This window comes from Oncorhynchus masou, chromosome 5 (genome assembly GCF_036934945.1).
Source record: "Oncorhynchus masou masou isolate Uvic2021 chromosome 5, UVic_Omas_1.1, whole genome shotgun sequence".
NCBI classification, from domain to species: domain Eukaryota; kingdom Metazoa; phylum Chordata; class Actinopteri; order Salmoniformes; family Salmonidae; genus Oncorhynchus; species Oncorhynchus masou.
In genome coordinates, this window is record NC_088216.1 from 48,716,673 (window position 1) to 48,736,599 (window position 19,927).

Here is a 19,927-nt window from a genome sequence, read left to right on the forward strand (position 1 = left end):
TGCAAATACAGAATGAACATTCTCACAGTGTATATGCTTCGTATGAATTACTTTGACCTCGAAATCTCTACTAAAATGGGAAATGAACAGAAAAGCAACATTACCAATCTAACGTGCACTGTTGTTCATCTGTTTATGCTCAGGTTATGAAATTTCAAATAGACACCAAATTAACTGTTTTGTTATGTAGATATTGCAAAAAATATATATTTACATGATTAATATGAACTGTCATTCCTGTCACTGAACAATACAAGTCAATGTAATAAAAAAGAACAAAGAAATGCAACACTGCAATCTGTGCCATATTCCACAATGACAGTTTACATAAGGCTTTCATATTTATTGACAGACAGCTACTAAAGGTTGTTGCACCTCTGTTTTCTATTACTCTAATCAGTAGTCTCAGCAGTAGTAAGGGATTTGTAAATGTTGTCATGTATGTGTCAAAGAAATAATCCCACTAAGGTGGTGATCTAATGAAAGATTAAATAAAATATTGCTGACAACTTTATATTTCTTATGTTGATTTTATTACGCACTTGAGTGCACATGCGTGGCAGAGCGCCAAAAAAATGACAATTCTGCTGACATTAAATATCCAAGTAAACTTTGCTCCAAGGCATCTGCCAAAAACAGTTGCAAGTGACTTGACCAAATGTAATTAACAAACCACTGCCAGCAATTCATATCGTTATCATAAGAGGTCAAAGTTGAAAAAGTACGCTTTTTAAATACACTGCTCAAAAAAATAAAGGGAACACTTAAACAACACAATGTAACTCCAAGTCAATCACACTTCTGTGAAATCAATCTGTCCACCTAGGAAGCAACACTGATTGACAATACATTTCACATGCTGTTGTGCAAATGGAATAGACAACAGGTGGAAATTATAGGCAATTAGCAAGACACCCCCAATAAAGGAGTGGTTCTGCAGGTGGGGACCACAGACCACTTCTCAGTTCCTATGCTTCCTGGCTGAAGTTTTGGTCACTTTTGAATGCTGGCAGTGCTTTCACTCTAGTGGTAGCATGAGACGGAGTCTACAACCCACACAAGTGTCTCAGGTAGTGCAGCTCATCCAGGATGGCACATCAATGCGAGCTGTGGCAAGAAGGGTTGCTGTGCCTGTCAGCGTAGTGTCCAGAGCATGAAAGCGCTACCAGAAGACAGGCCAGTACATCAGGAGACGTGGGGGGGGCTGTAGGAGGGAAGCAACCCAGCAGCAGGACCGCTACCTCCGCTTTTGTGCAAGGAGGAGCAGGAGGAGCACTGCCAGAGCCCTGCAAAATGACCTCCAGCAGGCCACAAATGTGCATGTGTCTGCTCAAACGGTCAGAAACAGACTCCATGAGGGTGGTATGAGGGCCCGACGTCCACCGGTGAGGGTTGTGCTTACAGCCCAACACCGTGCAGGACGTTTTTCATTTGCCAGAGAACACCAAGATTGGCAAATTCGCCACTGGCGCCCTGTGCTCTTCACAGATGAAAGCAGGTTCACACTGAGCACATGTGACAGACGTGACAGTCTGGAGACGCCGTGGAGAACGTTCTGCTGCCTGCAACATCCTCCAGCATGACCGGTTTGGCGGTGGTTCAGTCATGGTGTGGGGTGGCATTTCTTTGGGGGGCCGCACAGCCCTCCATGTGCTCGCCAGAGGTAGCCTGACTGCCATTAGGTACCGAGATGAGATCCTCAGACATCTTGTGAGACCATATGCTGGTGCGGTTGGCCCTGGGTTCCTCCTAATGCAAGACAATGCTAGACCTCATGTGGCTGGAGTGTGTCAGCAGTTCCTGCAAGAGGAAGGCATTGATGCTATGGACTGGCCCGCCCGTTCCCCAGACCTGAATCCAATAGAGCACATCTGGGACATAATTTCTCGCTCCATCCACCAACGCCACGTTGGACCACAGACTGTCCAGGAGTTGGCGGATGCTTTCGTCCACGTCTGGGAGGAGATCCCTCCGGAGACCATCCACCACCTCATCAGGAGCATGCCCAGGCGTTGTAGGGAGGTCATACAGGCACGTGGAGGCCAAACACACTACTGAGCCTCATTTTGACTTGTTTTAAGGACATTACATCAAAGTTGGATCAGCCTGTAGTGTGGTTTTCCACTTTAATTTTGAGTGTGACTCCAAATCCAGACCTCCATGGGTTGATAAATTTGATTTCCATTGATAATTTGTGTGTGATTTTTTTGTCAGCACATTCAACTATGTAAAGAAAAAAGTATTTAATAAGAATATTTCATTCATTCAGATCTAGGATGTGTTATTTCAGTGTTCCCTTTATTTTTTTGAGCAGTGTATATAATTCAGTACAGCTAGGAACCTGCTGGATCAAAGACAATTAGACATGCCAATATACATTTGAGAAGTGTCAACTATTTAACTTTTGGGATGTTTTTGACAGCTCGGGACACAGATAGCGTAATCTGAACAAATAATGGTCATTATTATCAAACTTGCCAACATAATGACTAATTAATGTGTTATCACAATTCCAACAAGTGGATAGTCGTGCCAATTATGATTAACATTTTTCTAAATGCCTGCAATACACACCGAGTGTACAAAACATTACGATCACCTGCTCTTTCCATGATATAGACTGACCAGAGGAAACCAGGTAAAAGATATGCTTCCTTAGTAATATTACCTGTTAAACCTACTTTAATCAGCGTAGATGAACGGAAGGAGACAGGTTAAAGAAGGATGTTTAAGCCTTGAGACAATTGAGACATGGATTGTGTGTGTGCCATTCAGAGGGTGAATGGCAAGACAAAATATTTAATTAAGTGCCTTTGAACAGGGAAGGGTAGTAGTTGCCAGGTGCACCGGTTTGAGTGTGTCAAGAACTGCAACGCTGCTGGGGTTTTCACACTCAACAGTTTCCCATGTGTATCAAGAATGGTCCAACACCCAAAAGACATCCAGCCAATTTGACAACTGTGGGAAGCTTTGCAGTCAACATGGGCCAGCCTCCCTGTGGAGCACTTTCAAAACAGGTTGTAGAGTCCATGTACCGACAAATTGAGACTGTTCTGAGGGCAATAGGGGGTGCAACTCAATATTAGGAAGGTGTTCCTAATGTTTTGTACACTCACTGTATAATCCCAGCTACAGTTTTTATAATACTGTACATAACATTATTTTGCAAATACAGAATGAACATTCTCACGGTGTATATGCTTCGCATTAATTACTTTGACCACAAAATCTCTCCTAAAATGGGAAATGAACAGAGAATCAACATTACCAATCTAACGTGCACTGTTATTCATCTGTTTATGCTCAGGTCATGTGTCTTCTTATGTGGTTCGTGTCTTATCTGTCTTGCTTAGTGTTTCTGAGCTGATTACTGTACATTACCTGGCCTGTCATAAATTAATCACCACCCCAGTCCAGACTCTTCTGTACTTATCTGATTGTATTGCACATTTGTTTAACCCCCCCTCCCATTTGGTTCCATGGGGGCCCACCCACCACTGGATAAACTATATAAAAAGGCAGACTTAACTTCTCATTACTGACGGTTTCATCGGTGAAGTTCCCACGGTAAGCTTAGAAGAAAACTCACTAGTGACAGCTGACAGTTTCCTTGGTCATATTAGGACCAACTTGATTCATTGTGTAATTGGATAAATGGGCCTTCGATGTTAGTAACGATTTTGTTTCAGTAGCTAGCAACTGTTACCTTGAATGTCTTGGTCTGTATACCTTTAGCCTCTGGCTATTATTTGTATTGGACTCTGACAACAACTGATGCAATATAGCTATTGGAAAGAATTTAGTGTGAATCTCAGTACATTGCTAAATTAGTTTAGTAAATAATTTAAGTACATCAATGTAGTAATGAGTCAGTGAATGCACAAATTATTATTTAACAATTATTTCAATATTTAAATACTGTGGCACTTGTTTAGGACAGTACCCTGTGCAGTGCCGTGGGTAATGTTAATTTAATGGGGAAATGTGAGTGGGGTAGTTTATTGTTGTTCTGTCTGTTGTGAGCAGGTAATGTTCAAAACCTTGCATCAGTTGAAAATATCTCTGTCTGTCTCTCTCTCTCTCTCTCTCCCTCTCTCTCTCTCTCTCTCTCTCTCTCTCTCTCTCTCTCTCTCTCTCTCTCTCTCTCTCCCTCTCTCTCTCTCTCCTCTCTCTCTCTCTCTCTCTCTCTCTCTCTCTCTCTCTCTCCCTCTCTCTCTCTCTCTCTCTCCCTCTCTCTCTCCCTCTCCCTCTCTCTCTCTCTCTCTCTCTCTCTCTCTCTCTCTCTCTCTCTCTCTCTCTCTCTCTCTCTCTCTCTCTCTCTCTCTCTCTCTCTTTGTCTCATAGCAAATAGTCAAGATGTCTAAGCTGACAATCTTAGCAGGTGACTATGACTCCATCATTTACATCAGGCACTATCACTGCCTTCTATCGTGCAATAAAATGATACGCTTTGACAAATGTTTTTGGGGCTATTTACATAGACATTTGCTTACCCTTTCAAAACTCTTTCTCACTCGCTCTAGGCTTGTGCCTGGTGCTGTGCCAGTTTGGCGCTTCCACCTCAGTTTCCACCACAGCTGCTGCTTCTCCCAAAATGGTGTGCTACTTCACCAACTGGTCTCAGTACAGACCAGACAAAGGGAAGTACAAGCCCGAGAATGTGGACGCCCACCTGTGCACTCACCTGATTTACGCTTTCTCCATCCTCAACCACCGCAATGAGCTGGTCACCTACGAGTGGAATGATGACGTCCTCTACAAGTCCTTCAACTCCTTGAAGACCAAGTAAATAGCTCGCTTCACAACTTATTAGTGTTGGTGTTGAATGAGGAATTTAGTTTCCCAAGTGTCCAGGGATATTTCTTTGGTTTTATTAATCCCTCCTCTGAACTGGAGCTTGTTTAAGCAGCCACTTGCAGAGTTATCAATCTACTCATATACAAAATTGCTGAATAATCTCAACCCCTCCTCTCTTTGCCATCTCTCTGCAGGAACCCTCATCTTAAGACTCTGCTGGCCGTCGGAGGATGGAACTTTGGTTCTTCCCAGTGAGCACCTCCCTTAGTCATGCTACAGGGCTATGAAAAGCACCATACACAATTACTTAGATTTAGAGTATCTGCAACAGTACCTATCGTAGTGTTTGTGAGATAATCTCTGCAGCTACATTTAGGTTCTCTGGAACTGTGTTAACTATAGCTACTAGGGCACGTGAAATAACACAACTATCATGTTTTTCAGTGAAGATGCTGTTCAAAGTGCTTTTGACAGAGGACAACACGGTTGTGTTGTCAAGATAACTTTGATCATGACTATCAGTACTATATGACTACTGGTATCTGTACTAATTTATGTTTAGTACACTTTAGCAACTATATGGTGTATTATGTTATGGTGTCATGATAGAACCTTGATCATCTCTCAGGTGTTCCATCATGTATATAGAAAACTCTCAGTTAACCCAGAACTAAAATCGTGCATAATTTGGTCATATGCTTGGTTTATGTTTACCTAGTTTGTCCATGAGAGACTAGCAATTAGTATATCTGTGGAATTAGTAAGGTAGTATTTAGAAACCATATGGTGTATTGTAATACAGCCTCATGATAAAACCGTCTTCCTCTCCTCAGGTTCTCCATCATGGTGAGTAATGCTGCCAACCGTCAGACATTCATCCAGTCGTCCATCAGCTTCATGAGAACCCATGGTTTTGACGGTCTGGATCTGGACTGGGAGTACCCCGGGGCCCGAGGGAGCCCCCCGGAGGACAAGAAGAGGTTCACTCTGCTCTGCCAGGTGGGTGTGGCTCCTCCACTACAGTTATTACTCAATGATAGTAATGTAGATAGATAATGGTTTGGATGTATATAGTGCTTTTCCAAGCGTTCAAAGAGCTTTACAAAATAAGATAAACTCTCCTTATTCACTAGCATACGGTGGGCATACTATTCATATGTTCCCTATAATACGTCTTCACTGTGCATCCCCAACCCTGACTGACACATGATGTTGTGTGTGTGTGTGTGTGTGTGTGTGTGTGTGTGTGTGTGTGTGTGTGTGTGTGTGTGTGTGTGTGTGTGTGTGTGTGTGTGTGTGTGTGTGTGTGTGTGTGTGTGTGTGTGTATTTTACAGGAGCTAGTGGCAGCCTACGCAGCTGAGGCCAAGTCCACCGGTAATGCCCAGCTCATGCTGACCGCTGCCGTGTCCGCTGGAAAGGGAACCATCGATGCTGGATATGAGATTGCCGAGATTGCCAAGTGAGTCTGCCGGCCATTTTGAATAACAATGTTTCCTGAGGTCAATCAGTTTAAATAGCTATGGCGCTTTAGAAACAGTTTCCAGGTGCCATTTGTTCTCAGTGGTTATAGTTTGTGCGTGCGTCTCCAGGTCTCTGGACTTCATCAACGTGATGACCTACGACTTCCACGGAACTTGGGAGGGATTCACTGGACACAACAGCCCCCTGTATCGCGGTGCTCATGACGAGGGAGAGCTTATCTACTTTAACACTGTAAGGAAAAATAACACACAGACTGACAGAATCTTTATCAGGGTGTATAATGATACTATTGTCAACCCATAGTATGCAAATAGTGCGTTTAAAACCCTTGTCATTCCATCTTTATAAAGGAAAATCGGTTTTAAACATCATACAGCTTTACTGATGTTATTTACTTGTAATGGTGTGGTATAATCATGATATTTGCTACATATTTTCACCATGATAGAAAAAGTATAGTGCCACTTTACTGTGTTGTGCTATTCCACAACAATAAATATTCTAGCACTGCTGAAGTACTTGCTACATTTCTCACTTCTCTCTCCATCCATCCCTCTAACCCTCTTAACCCCCTCTTTCTCTCTCAGGACTACGCCATGAAGTACTGGAGAGACAATGGCACCCCAGTGGAGAAGCTGAACATGGGCTTCGCCACCTATGGGCGTACCTTCCGCCTGACATCATCTAACACCAGCGTTGGAGCACCAGTCAGTGGCCCTGCCTCCGCCGGGCCCTACACCCGCGAAGCTGGCTTCTGGGCCTACTATGAGGTGAGAGCCTGGCTGCTGGGGGCCAAAACATTCAACACCAAAATGTTAAGCAAAGTTAGAAATCCATTTTTCATTGTTATTCAAAGAAGGCTGTACAATGGAGACCTTTGCATGTGTTTTTCACAAAACAAACTCCCTTTTTGCGTGTTTTGTTCAGATCTGCACCTTCATAAATGGCGCAACAGTTGAGATGATTGCAGACCAGATGGTTCCCTATGCCTACAAGGGCAATGAGTGGGTTGGATTTGACTCCAGGCAGAGCTTTGAGACCAAGGTCATTTCCCCTAATCCGTTTACATAATATTGTAATTTAGATAAGACATTTTTTGCCCATAGTCATTAAAGTGGTAAACAAAAAGTCTGGTATGATACTTCTGTGACATATCCTCTAAATATATTCACCCTCTCTATCTATGTCTATCTACCGCGGTCTCCTCATTCGATCCGCTGCACAGGTCCGCTACATGAAGGACAACAAGTTTGGCGGTGCCTTTGTGTGGGCCCTGGATCTTGATGACTTCGCCAACCAGTTCTGCGCTGAGGGCAACCACCCTCTATTGGGACATCTGCGCAAACTTCTTGACATCGGTAAGTCTGAAGTTTTAGTGAAGGAGCAAACCTGATATTCAAAAACTAAAGTGTAATCTGAAATGAATCAACTACTAGACCAGATTATCCCACTGTGTGATGGGCCACTATGATAAATCCAGTCAGATAAAATAATGTCCCGAAATGACATCACTGTTTCATCACCTCAGCTCCCTCCTTCATGGTAAAACCATCTCTCCTTTTATTTTTCCTTCCATCCAGTATTACCCCCTCTGCCCCCTACCACCACCCCCAAACCTGGCTCAGTCACCACCACCCGCCCCACCACCACCACCGTCACCACCCACGCCCCTGGGACAGGTTTCTGCAACGGAAAGCCTGATGGCATCTACGCCAACCCAGACGACATCACCACCTTCTACATGTGCGCCCATGGCCTCACCCACCTCAAAACCTGCAGCAACGGCTCGGTCTTCGACCCCGGCTCCAAGATCTGCGTGTGGCCTTAAGCGCATTGTAAGGAAGTTAGGGTGTGAATTAGCATCGCTAATGCCAACGTTGTATTTACCAACTTTAAATTTGACTGCAATGCCCCTTTAATTTACTTATGGAAAATAAATATTTCAACAATATGAGGTCAAAATAAGACTAGGAAATGGTAAAATGTTATGATAATGCCCTTTAGTGTACACTTGGAATTTCAGCCTGTTCAGATGGGATGGAGTTGTTGGTCCACAACTTGACATCAAAATCTGATCTGATTATTCTGACCAATGACCAGTCATCTTTTATTTGCATATGGGGTAAATTGGGTAGGCTCTAGATTCTAGACCATAGAGATTCTACTAAATTAGTATTTTAGTTTCGAAATGTATGGTCTTGATGCTCCTATCTGCCAATCAGGGCTGTGTATGTAAATATATTTAAATTTGTATCAACACGCCCACATGACCAGACTGAGTATTTCAAATGGAAAAGGAGGCACAGGGAAACAATATATTTAGTTATTTTATTAGTTATATTCATGAAAAACACAATGATTTATTATACATACAGTGAGGATTTGAAAATGTAATTAAAAAGACTGCATCAGGGATTTAAAGATGCTATATTAAACTTTTTGGGTGACCCAACAAATTCACATAGAACTGTGAGTTATAGATCTGTTGTGCTCATCTAAAGCAAGTCTAAGAAGTGGTAGATCTGTTCTATGTGTGATATTTCTATACTTCTGATGCACAAGTTTAGTTTTTGCGTCTTTTACTTTCGGTTTTGTACACCAGCTTCATACAGCTGAAAATATATTTCACAGTGGTTTAGATGGTACAATGATTCTCTACACTATACTTGCTTGTTTTGTCACAAACTGAAATTAGGCAAACTTTTAGAATTTTAGCAATCAGGAAATGGTGGAGCGATTTTTGCATAGTGCATCTTTAAGTGTTACTGTGGTGCTAAAACATGTTGTGTGGGAAGGGAAGAATGTTGAATGTAGACAGTAATTGAGATGCAATTAGTTGAGTCTCGCGCTTAGTTTTGTAGAAGTGAAAACTGTTTTGTTTTGAATGAGTTCAAAAAATTAAAGATTCTGCCTTATCTTGTATTTTCCCTTTGTTCGACATGTTTAATACTTTTAATTATTACACTAAAACATGTATGACCTTCTTGGTTTTGCATGACAAACGCATTTGTGTTGCGATAATTCTATAAACCCAGAGCCATATACTGTATCTCTACAGTCTTTATTCTACTTGAATATCTGTTTATTTTCCCTTCTAATTAATGACTCCTCATCAAATGGCATTTGAAAATACACTGGTGATACAATATAGTATTCAAACGATAATAGCTATTTTAGAGACCCAGCCAAATCGGCCATGTATCAAAAGGGTTGGGTTACATAGTGGACACAAAGTGTTACAGCCAGTCATGTGGTGAAGGACAAAGCATCAGTGGAAATCAAATGGTTTATGGGAGAACTTGAGCAGATTATGTCAATGGTCTATGTGGGTTGTCTCTGGTGTGGGGTTTAGTCATGAAAATGTGTTTATAAATCACAGTACAGGAGCAGGACCAAGTCAGAAATGAATGTGGCCTGTATTGCGACTGACAAGGCAATGGGAAAGGGGAGTGAAAACATAGTAGTAAACACCTCCAAATGTTGGTGTTGGAATTCATAGCCACTATCCTCAGGATTGGGACACCTTGCAATGTGAATTACATACAGTAGAATACAAGCGTTGAAATTCCTCATATACAAACGTTAATGAAAAACATCCCAGAGAGATGTTTTATTTTAAACCTTCGCAATCTCAATCAAATGCACATACACACAGCATTTGAACACAAAACAAAAAAATATATTTAGAAATAAATTGCAGTGTAATATTCCTTAGTTCACCAACATTTTTGGACTGACATACATTGTGACATTTTAGGTTATGTTTCTATGTACTGGACAGTATACAACAGCCCTTAGCTATGTGAGTAGCAGTCGGGCTGACAGCATAGTCCTGAGGAAGTGACAGGGATTACAAGGATCCTGCCACCCAACACAATGCAGGAAGTGAGAACCATTCAGCCAGTGACAGATGACAAATCCACTAACACCTGCTCCTCAAGAGTCGCCCCAGATCACTATAACAACAGTATAGACAACTGACTGACAGACATCAAAATCAAACTTGAATGCGAACATCATTTCGAACAGAGAGTAGTACATCGTTACGAGCGTCCAATCATTGCCTAATTTGTATCATTTAAAGAAAAAACAACGGTCAGAATCCTGGGCAAATCACTCGCCGGCACTTAAATAGGCATGAACGATCAGTTACCTAAGGAAATTGCAGAACGGCGCAAAGTACTGTACCCACTCTTTAAAGAGAATACATTCAAAGAGAGTTGTGTCGCTCTCATAGTCGATAAACTGTACATTGAAAAGCAACTGATCCGGGACACCAAGACAACTCCATGGCTGTTCTAAATAAGAGGACGGCTCAATGTAATGGGTGGAATGGAATTCATGGAACGGTATCAAACATATCGAACATATGGAAACCACATGTTTGACTCCATTCCATTGATTCCATTGCAGCCATTACAATGAGTCAGATCTCCTATAGCGCCTCCTATCAGTCTCCACTGCCTTACAGGATTGTCTTTTAAAAATATATATATAAAAAAAAAAATTAATCGGGAAAAAATAACATAACACGTCTAGTAAAAGATACAAACAACAAAATCTGGGAATGTTTTAAAATAATTTATTTTTATATTTATATACAGTGCATTCGGAAAGTATTCAGATGCCATCACACGTGTTTTACGCCACAGCCTTATTCTAAAATGGATTAAGTAAAACACTTTCCTCATCAATCTACTCACAAAACCCCATTAGGACAAAGCAAAAAAACTGTTGTTTTTTTTGTTGCACATTAATTACATATAAAACCTGAAATATCTTATTTACATAAGTAATCAGAACCTTAGCTATGAGACTCGAAATTGAGCTCAGGTGCATCCTGTTTCTACAACTTGAATGGAGTCCGCCTGTGGTAAATTCAATTGATTGGACATGACTTGCAAAAGTCAAACCTGCCTATATAAGTTTCCACACTTGACAGTGCATGTCAGAGTAAACACCAAGCCATGAGGTCAAAGGAATTGTCCGTTGAACTCAGAGATAAGATTGTGTCGAGGCACAGATCTGAGGAAGGGTACCAAAATATTTCTGCAGCATTGAAGGTCCCCAAAAACAGTGGCCTCCGTCATTCTTAAATGGAATACGTTTGGAACAACCAAGACTTGATTGGAGCTCAGAGTTCCTCTGTGGAGATGGGAGAACCTTCCAGAAGGACAACCATCTCTGCAGTACTCCATCAATCAGACCTTTATAGTAGAGTGGCCAGATAAAAGTAAAAGGCACATGACAGCCCACTTGGAATTTGCCTAAAGGCACCCAAATGACTCTCAGACCATGAGAAACAAGATTCTCTGGTCTGATGAAACCAAGATTGAACTCTTTGGCCTGAATGCCAAGAATCATGCCTGGAGGAAACCTGGCACCATCCCTACAGTGAAGCATGGTGGTGTCAGCATCATGCTGTCAGTGGTAAGGACAGTGAGACTAGTCGGGATTGAGGGAAAGATGAATGAAGCATAGTATAGAGAGATTCTTGATGAAAACCTGCTCCAGAGTGCTCAGGACCTCAGACTGGGGCAAAGGTTCACCTTCCAACAGGACAATGACACTAAGCACACAGCCAATACAATGCAAGAGTGGCTTGGGGACAATTCACTGATTGTCCTTGAGTGGCCCAGCCAGAGCCCGGACTTGAACCAGATCAAACATCTCTGGGAAGACCTGAAAATAGCTGTGCAGCGACGCTCCCCAACCAACCTGACAGAGCTTGAGAGGATCTGCAGAGAAGAATGGGAGAAACTCCCCAAATACAGGTGTGCCAAGCTTTTAGCGTCCTACCCAAGAAGACTCAATGCTGTAATCGCTGCAAATGTGCTTTAACAAAGTACTGAGTAAAGGGTTTGAATACTTATGTAAATGTAATATTTCAGTAATTCATTTTCAAAAAATAAGCTAAAAGTTCCTGAAACCTGTTTTTGCTTTGTCATTATGGTGTATTGTGTGTAGATTGATTAGTAAAACAAATGATTTAATCAATTTCATAATAAGGCCATAATGTAACAAAATCTAGAAAAAGTGAAGGGGTCTGAATACTTTCCAAATGCACTGTATACAGTGCCCTCAGAAAGTATTCATACCCATTGACTTATTCTAAATGTATTTGTTACAGTCTGAATTCAAAATGGATTAAATACTTATTAACTCAAGAAATGTCAGCTTTTCATTTTTTTCTCATTTGTAATAATTTCGAAAAGTATAATTCCACTTTGACAGTACAGGTTATTGTGTGTAGGCCAGTGACAACAAATCTACATTTAATACATTTTAAATTCAGGCTGTAACACAACAAAGTGTGGAAAAAGTCAAGGGGTGTGAATACTTTCTGAAGGTTCTACTTGATGATATAAAGATATAGCTCATAAATCTATATGGACCAACTAATGACGATCCCAACTTATTTGAAAATATTTTTAGTCTCCACACAGTTGTAAGTCCACCAATATACTGTAAAGGCAATTATACTACCAACTATCAACCTCTGGCGTTCAAAGAGATTACGAATATTATGGACACATTGGAAATTACTGATATTTGGAGGCTTAAAAACCTGGATCTCATAAGATATACTTGGAGGAGGCTTAATCAAGCTAGTCAGATTGATTATTTCCTGGTATCTATTTCTATGGTGCCAAAAATGAAAAAAAGTCATGATTGAGATTTGAATAAGATCAGATCAACTTATATCCCTCCATATACAGTAACTATGACAGACTTATCATGAGGATGGAGATATTGGAAATTTAACCAAGGTTTATTGACTGGCAGTACCCTCCTAACAGAAAGCGAAGGAATTCATAAGATTTTCTTGCACAATACAGGATCAGCAGACCCACTTAATGTAGGGGATGCCTTTAAAATGTGCCTTTAGAGGCCATTCAATTGAATCTTCATCTCAAAAACAAAAACAGTATCGGTCGATGGAGAAAAGACTTAAACCAGAAATAGAAAATCTAACATTCCACATCAGTGGTGTTGATGAATGTACTATAGAAGTACGGAATAATCTAGACTAAAATCCAAAGGGGTTTGAGGATTTTATTCAGGAAATATCGGGTTTCATTTATTTTTTTAAACTGGCCAAACTGGATGGAGAACGGCAAGAAACTAACCAAGTTTTTCTTAAACCTTCATTATAGAAACTCGACCAAAAGAAACCTACAGAAAATAATTACAAATGATGGAGAAATCCTTGTCTCAACAAAGGCGATTTGAATGAGGAAGTAAAATATTTTAAACAAATGTTCTCTTGTCAAGTTCCTCTAACCTCACTTGACGTTGAGTTTTGTGATATCATTCTCCCAAAAAATCATGTTAAACTATCTGCAACCCCCCAAAAATATTATGAAGGAGTAATTACACAGGGCAAATTATGATTGACAATTGATTCCTTTCGGGCGGGGAAAACCCCTGGCCTCAATTGCATTCCAGTACTTTTTATGAAGTACTGCAAGAGTCATTACTATCATGTTTTAATTACTTGTACTGTATATAAATTGCAAACTTTCAAACACAGAAAAAGAGGGACTGATGTCTCTCCTACTGAAGCAAGAAATTGGAGGCCCCCTCACCGTTCAATGTTGAGATGCAAAATAAATTTGCAAAATGTATTGCTCATAGAATTAAAAAGGTCCTACTGGACATTATTCATCACGATCCGATGGGATTCTTAAAAGGAAATATTGGAGATATCATTAGATAACTACTAGAAATGATTGAAAACTATGAGAATACAGAGAAACCAGCTACAATCTAAATGTTGAGAGCTTTCCATACAGTATGTTTCGAATCTGTTTACAGGTGCCTGGATTCTTTTCCATTTTGGAAAATCTCTCATGAGATCGGTAAAAGTAATGTACAACAATCCTTTATGTAAAATCCTAATTAATTAACAGTTCCTTTTTGAGAACTTTGAATTATCAAGAGACGTAAAAAATATTTGCACTCTGTCACCGTACGTATTTATTATGGCCGTTGAACTGTTAAATTGAAATAGCTAACCATTTTTTTTTTACATTTTAACTTTATTTAACCAGGCAAGTCAGTTAAGAACAAATTCTTATTTTCAATGAAGGCCTAGGAACAGTGGGTTAACTGCCTGTTCAGGGGCAGAACGACAGAATTGTACCTTGTCGGCTCGGAGGTTTGAAATTGCAACCTTCCGGTTGTTAGTCCAGCGCTCTAACCACTAGGCTACCCTGCCGCCCCACAGTAACATTAAGGGGCAAAACATTTTGGGATTAAGGACTAAAGTATCAATGTATGCCAATGATTTAAGTTTTCCTCAATCTTCAACCTTGAAGGGCCTTATTGAGGACCTGGATAATTTCTCGAGTTTCTCTGGAGTAAAACCTAACTATGACAAGAGTGCTATGTTATGCATTGGGTTCTAAAACATGCTAACTTTAAATTGGCATGTTATCTCCCAAATAAATGGGTGGACAGCAAACCAGATCAAGTTAAACAGTCATATTTATATAACGAACATGAGTTTGGATAGTTAAAACTATTAAATATTAAGGCATTAAACCTCTATCTTAAAGCCTCCATTATACATGAATTATATCAAATTCAATTGGTTTTCCAGCAGGCTACTAGGAGAGGTACATCCAATGTTCAAAAGCAGTGTTTTTGCCATTATACAGAGTAAAACCAACCCTTTCTCGTGGCTTGACAATGGAACCTTGTTTAAAGTATCTTCCTTTTTAAATTAGTTGGCTAAAATTCCTCCGGAAGAGGAAGAACAAATATTACAACACATAATATGGCTGAACTCCAATGCACTGACAGAGGAAAGACCAATTTTCTTGAAATAAATGTACAATATCAGTCAAAAGTTTGGACACACCTACTCATTGCAGGGTTTTTCATTATTTTTTACTATTTTATACATTGTAGAATAATAGTGAAGACATCAAAACTATGAAATAACACATATGGAATCATGTAGTAACCAAAAAAGTGTTAAATGCTTTTTTATTTCCTGTTCCTTTGCTCTCTTTGTGTGGAGTGTCAGACGGCGACTTGTGTGGAGTGTCAGACGGCGACTTGTGTGGAGTGTCAGACGGCGACTTGTGTGGAGTGTCAGATTGCGACTTGTGTGGAGTGTCAGACGGCGACTTGTGTGGAGTGTCAGACGGCGACTTGTGTGGAGTGTCAGATTGCGACTTGTGTGGAGTGTCAGATTGCGACTTGTGTGGAGTGTCAGACGGCGACTTGTGTGGAGTGTCAGATTGCGACTTGTGTGGAGTGTCAGACGGCGACTTGTGTGGAGTGTCAGATTGCGACTTCTGTGGAGTGTCAGACGGCGACTTGTGCCTCTCTTTCAGTCCAATACCGATTTGCAGCTGCATCTGAGTCAGTGTGGTGTACTAGCAATGGTTATATGCATCAAAATCCTTGAGAAAATTGTAACATGTAGAACAATGTTACGGTCAGTCCATGTCTTTACTCACTGTCTGTGTACCTTAATCTCAGCTGACTGACCAGCAGGCAGTGCATGGTGGACTGTTCTTCCAGAGGCATGACAAAGAAAAAACATGAAATTAAGTTTATGCAAGATATTCTCACCACTATTTTTATAACATATTTAGACCATGAGCAAATCAACAGGGTGGAAATATTCAACATTAGCAACTTGAAGTAACAGATACATCTCTACATCAACTGTTCAGAGGAGACTGCGTAAATCAGGCATTCATGGTTGAATTGCTGCAAAGAAACCACTACTGAAGGACACCAATATAAAGAAGACACCTGCTTGGGCCAAGAAACACGAGCAATGGACATCAGACCGGTGGAAATCTGTTCTTTGGTCTGACGAGTCCAAATTTGAGATTTTTGGTTCCAACCGCCATGTCTTTGTGTGACGCTGAGTAGGTGCATGGATGTTCTCCCCATGTGTTTTTCCCACGGCGAAGCATGAATGAGGAGGTGTGATGGTGTGGGGGTGATTTGCTGGTGACACTGTCAGTAATTTAAGTAATTTTAGTAATTCTTCATGTAGCCACCCTTTGCCTTGATGACAGCTTTGGACACTATTAGCATAATCTCAACCAGCTTCATGAGGTAGTCACCTGGAATGCATTTCAATTAACAGGTGTCTTGTTAAAAGTTAATTTGAGGAATTTCTTTACTTCTTAAAATGCGTTTCAGCCAATCAGTTGTGTTGTGACGAGGTAAGGGTGGTATACAGAAGTTAGCCCTATTTGGTAAAAGACCAAGTCCATATTATGGCAAGAACAGCTCAAAAAAGCAAATAGAAACAAAATTCCATCATCACTTTAAGCATGAAGGTCAGTCAATCTGGAAAATTTCGAGAACTTGTCAAGTTTATTCAAGTGTAGTTGCCAAAACCATCAATCGTTATGATGAAACTGGCTCTCATGGGGACCGCCACAGGAAAAGAAGACCCAGAGTTACTTTGCTGCAGATGATATGTTCATTACAGTTAAGTCAGATTGCAACCCAAATAAAGGCTCCACAGAGTTCAAGTAACAGACACATCTCAACATCAGCTGTTCAGAGGAGACTTGCTGCAAAGAAACACCTACTAAAGGACACCAATAAGAAGAAGAGACTTGCTTGTGCCAAGAAACATGAGCAATGGACAATAGACCGTTGGAAATGTGTCCTTTGGTCTGATGAGTCCAAAATTGTGATTTATGGTTCCAACCACAGTGTCTTTGTGAGATGCAGAGAAGGTGAACGGATGATCTCCGAATGTGTTTTTCCCACTGTGAAGCGGAGGAGGAGGAGGTTTGATGGTGTGGGGGTTCTTTGCCGGTGACACTGTCTGTGATTTCTTTAGAATTCAAGGCACATTTAACCAGCATGGTTACCACAGCATTCTGTAACGATACACCATCCCATCTGGTTTGCGTTTAGTAGGACTATCATTTGTTTTCAACAGGACAATGACCCAACACACCTTCAGGCTCTGTAAGGGCTATTTGACAAAGAAGGAGAGTGATGGAGTGCTGCATAAGATGACCTGGCCTCCACAATCACCTGACATCAACCCAATTATGATGAGTTGGACTGCAGAGGGAAGGAAAAGCAGCCAACAAGTGCTCAGCATATGTGGGAACTCCTTCTAGACTCTTGGAAAAACAATCCATGTGAATCTGGTTTAGAGAATGCCAACAGTGTTCAAAGCTGTCATCAAGGCAAAGTGTGGCTACTTTGAAGAATCTCAAATCTCAAATATATTTTGATTTGTTTAACACTGTTTTGGTTACTACATGATTCGATATATGTTATTTCACAGTTTTGATGTCTTCAGTATTATTCTACAATGTAGAAAATAGTACAAATAAAGAAAATACTGCAATGAGTAGGTGTGTCCAAACTTTTGACTGGTACTGTGTAAGGAAGGTATAATGTTTATGAATGATATTGTAAATTCATGTCACACAAGCCATTAACAAACGTTTATGGAGATATATGCTCAGTACGAAAGTATAACCAACTCGTCGCAGCTCTGCCACAAAAATAGAAAGGGCAATTACTCAAAAGAGAAAGGAATATATTGGTTTGTCTGCCTCCAACGATAAACCATGCATGGCTTAAAAATGACTAGTGTAAATCGTAGAATGTATCTGTTTCACTGGTTTGACAACTACACAGTATAAAATTGTAGATAGTTGGAACATATTTTTTATGTCCCAGTACCATGGCATAGGATTCATAAACTGATATGCAAAAACAATTGAAGCATCAGTCCATTCTTTTCAAATTGAACTATTATTTGAAATTCACCAAAAAAAAGAATGCTCACTTCTTCACGTAAAAGTGGACATTCATAAAAACTGAGCTTGACGTGAAAATGTGCTTCACCTCCAAACTTTTGACCATATGCATAAGCACAGCTTCTAGGGATTGAAGTATTGCATTGCAAGAAGGCAAAAGTAGCCTTGTGTAAATGAGGAATATATGACTTATATATAGGTAGCTCAATTTTATAACAAGATGGAATAACTTTCTGTTAGTGAGAAGAGATGAAAATCTATTTATCTTTGCATTCTAAAATCATTAGAAATCTTTTTCCGATTATTTATTTCATTACCATGATCATTTCCAAATTCCTTATCTTTTTTGATACTTGATACATACTCACAAAATAGCCTATAGGCCCATAAATAAGGATATGCTATAATTCATCCCACATCTCATTTAATTGGACCCACTTCACAATAGTAAATAGATGAGCTACCGGTATTTCAAGTATTTAACTCTACGAGATCTGATCCGCAGTATAGCGGTAGAACAGACAGTTCACCATTGGCATTTTTAGGCTACATCTGAATATTGTAATGTCAAATTTCCCTGGTGGCCTAGACAACATTTAATTTATCAACATAATACATACACTGAGTATACCAAACACCTTCCTAATATTGAGTTGCAACCCCCACCATTTGCCCTCAGAACAGCCTTAATTCGTCAGTACATGGACTCTTCAAGGTGTTGACAGCATTCCACAGGGATGCTGGCCCATGTTGACACCAATGCTTCCCACAGTTGAGTCAAGTTGGCTGGATGTCCTTTGGGTGGTGGACCATTCTTGATACACATGGGAAACTGTTGAGTGCAAAAAAAAAAACAGTAGCGTTGCAGTTCTTGACACAAACCGGTGCACCTGGCACTTACCACCATTCCCCATTCAAAGGCACTTTTGTCTTGCCCATTCACCCTCTGAATAGTACACATACTACACATACTAATAGTACACATACTACACATACTAATAGTACACATACTACACATACTAATAGTACACATACTACACATACTAATAGTACACATACTACACATACTAATAGTACACATACTACACATACTAATAGTACACATACTACCCATACTAATAGTACACATACTACACATACTAATAGTACACATACTACACGTACTAATAGTACACATACTACACATACTAATAGTACACATACTACACATACTAATAGTACACATACCATGTCTCAATTGTTTCAAGGCTTAAAAATCCTTCTTTAACCTGTGTCCTCCCATTCATCTACACTGATTGAAGTGGATTTTACAAGTGACATCAATAAAAGAAAATAGCTTTCATGTCATGGAATAGCAGGTGTTCTTTATGTTTTATATACTCAGTGTATATCATAACAGACCACGAACAGAACCCCAATTTTTTTCATTTTGTTCCACTGTTCCGACTAGCAAAATATAGTTCTGAACCAGTTTTAACCTGTGAAATAAACCGTATTTGTACATTTAACTCATTAAATTACTTCACCAATCAGTGCAGATAGAGCAGGCAATCTAGTTCCTTATGTGCGTGATGGACAGACAAGTGTAGCATATAGTGCAAGATCTGACTTTTGCGGGTGGGGTGAGAGTGAGAGGGTTGAGGAGGAGGCTTGAGGCGCTGGGCAACTTGTTATGACATGCATTATATGAATTACGTCCACAGAATTATACCTAGGAGGAGCAGATTCTAAGGGGGAACATTGAATGTCCTTTGAGCTTGCTAGCTAACAAGTTTGTGTTTGCACAGGGGCACCATAATTAAAAACACCGTTTTGTAGTTAATAAAGATTTGCAACAAAGGGAGTTAGAACTAAAGGCAAAGTTGGAGCAACAAAAATT

The 19,927-nt window shown here is 40.3% G+C and overlaps 1 protein-coding gene across 1 annotated transcript; it reads left to right on the plus strand.

Moving 5' to 3' along the window:
- Positions 1–3,546: 3,546 nt before the first annotated feature.
- Positions 3,547–9,202, plus strand: LOC135539743 (acidic mammalian chitinase-like). Its single transcript, XM_064965830.1, has 11 exons — positions 3,547–3,567; positions 4,345–4,381; positions 4,524–4,785; positions 4,992–5,048; positions 5,631–5,796; positions 6,133–6,257; positions 6,388–6,511; positions 6,868–7,050; positions 7,208–7,324; positions 7,506–7,638; positions 7,861–9,202. Exons 2-11 carry the CDS (start codon positions 4,357–4,359, stop codon positions 8,106–8,108), a joined length of 1,440 nt encoding a protein of 479 aa, XP_064821902.1. The 5' UTR covers positions 3,547–3,567; positions 4,345–4,356; the 3' UTR covers positions 8,109–9,202.
- The last annotated feature ends 10,725 nt before the right edge of the window (positions 9,203–19,927 follow it).

Bases quoted from the DNA above. Each gene is read 5' to 3' on its own strand.
- LOC135539743 (XM_064965830.1), top strand. From the start codon at position 4,357: ATGTCTAAGCTGACAATCTTAGCAG. The intron at 4,786-4,991 runs GTAAATAGCTCG...ATCTCTCTGCAG, and splicing joins TTCAACTCCTTGAAGACCAA to GAACCCTCATCTTAAGACTC. The intron at 6,512-6,867 runs GTAAGGAAAAAT...TTTCTCTCTCAG, and splicing joins AGCTTATCTACTTTAACACT to GACTACGCCATGAAGTACTG.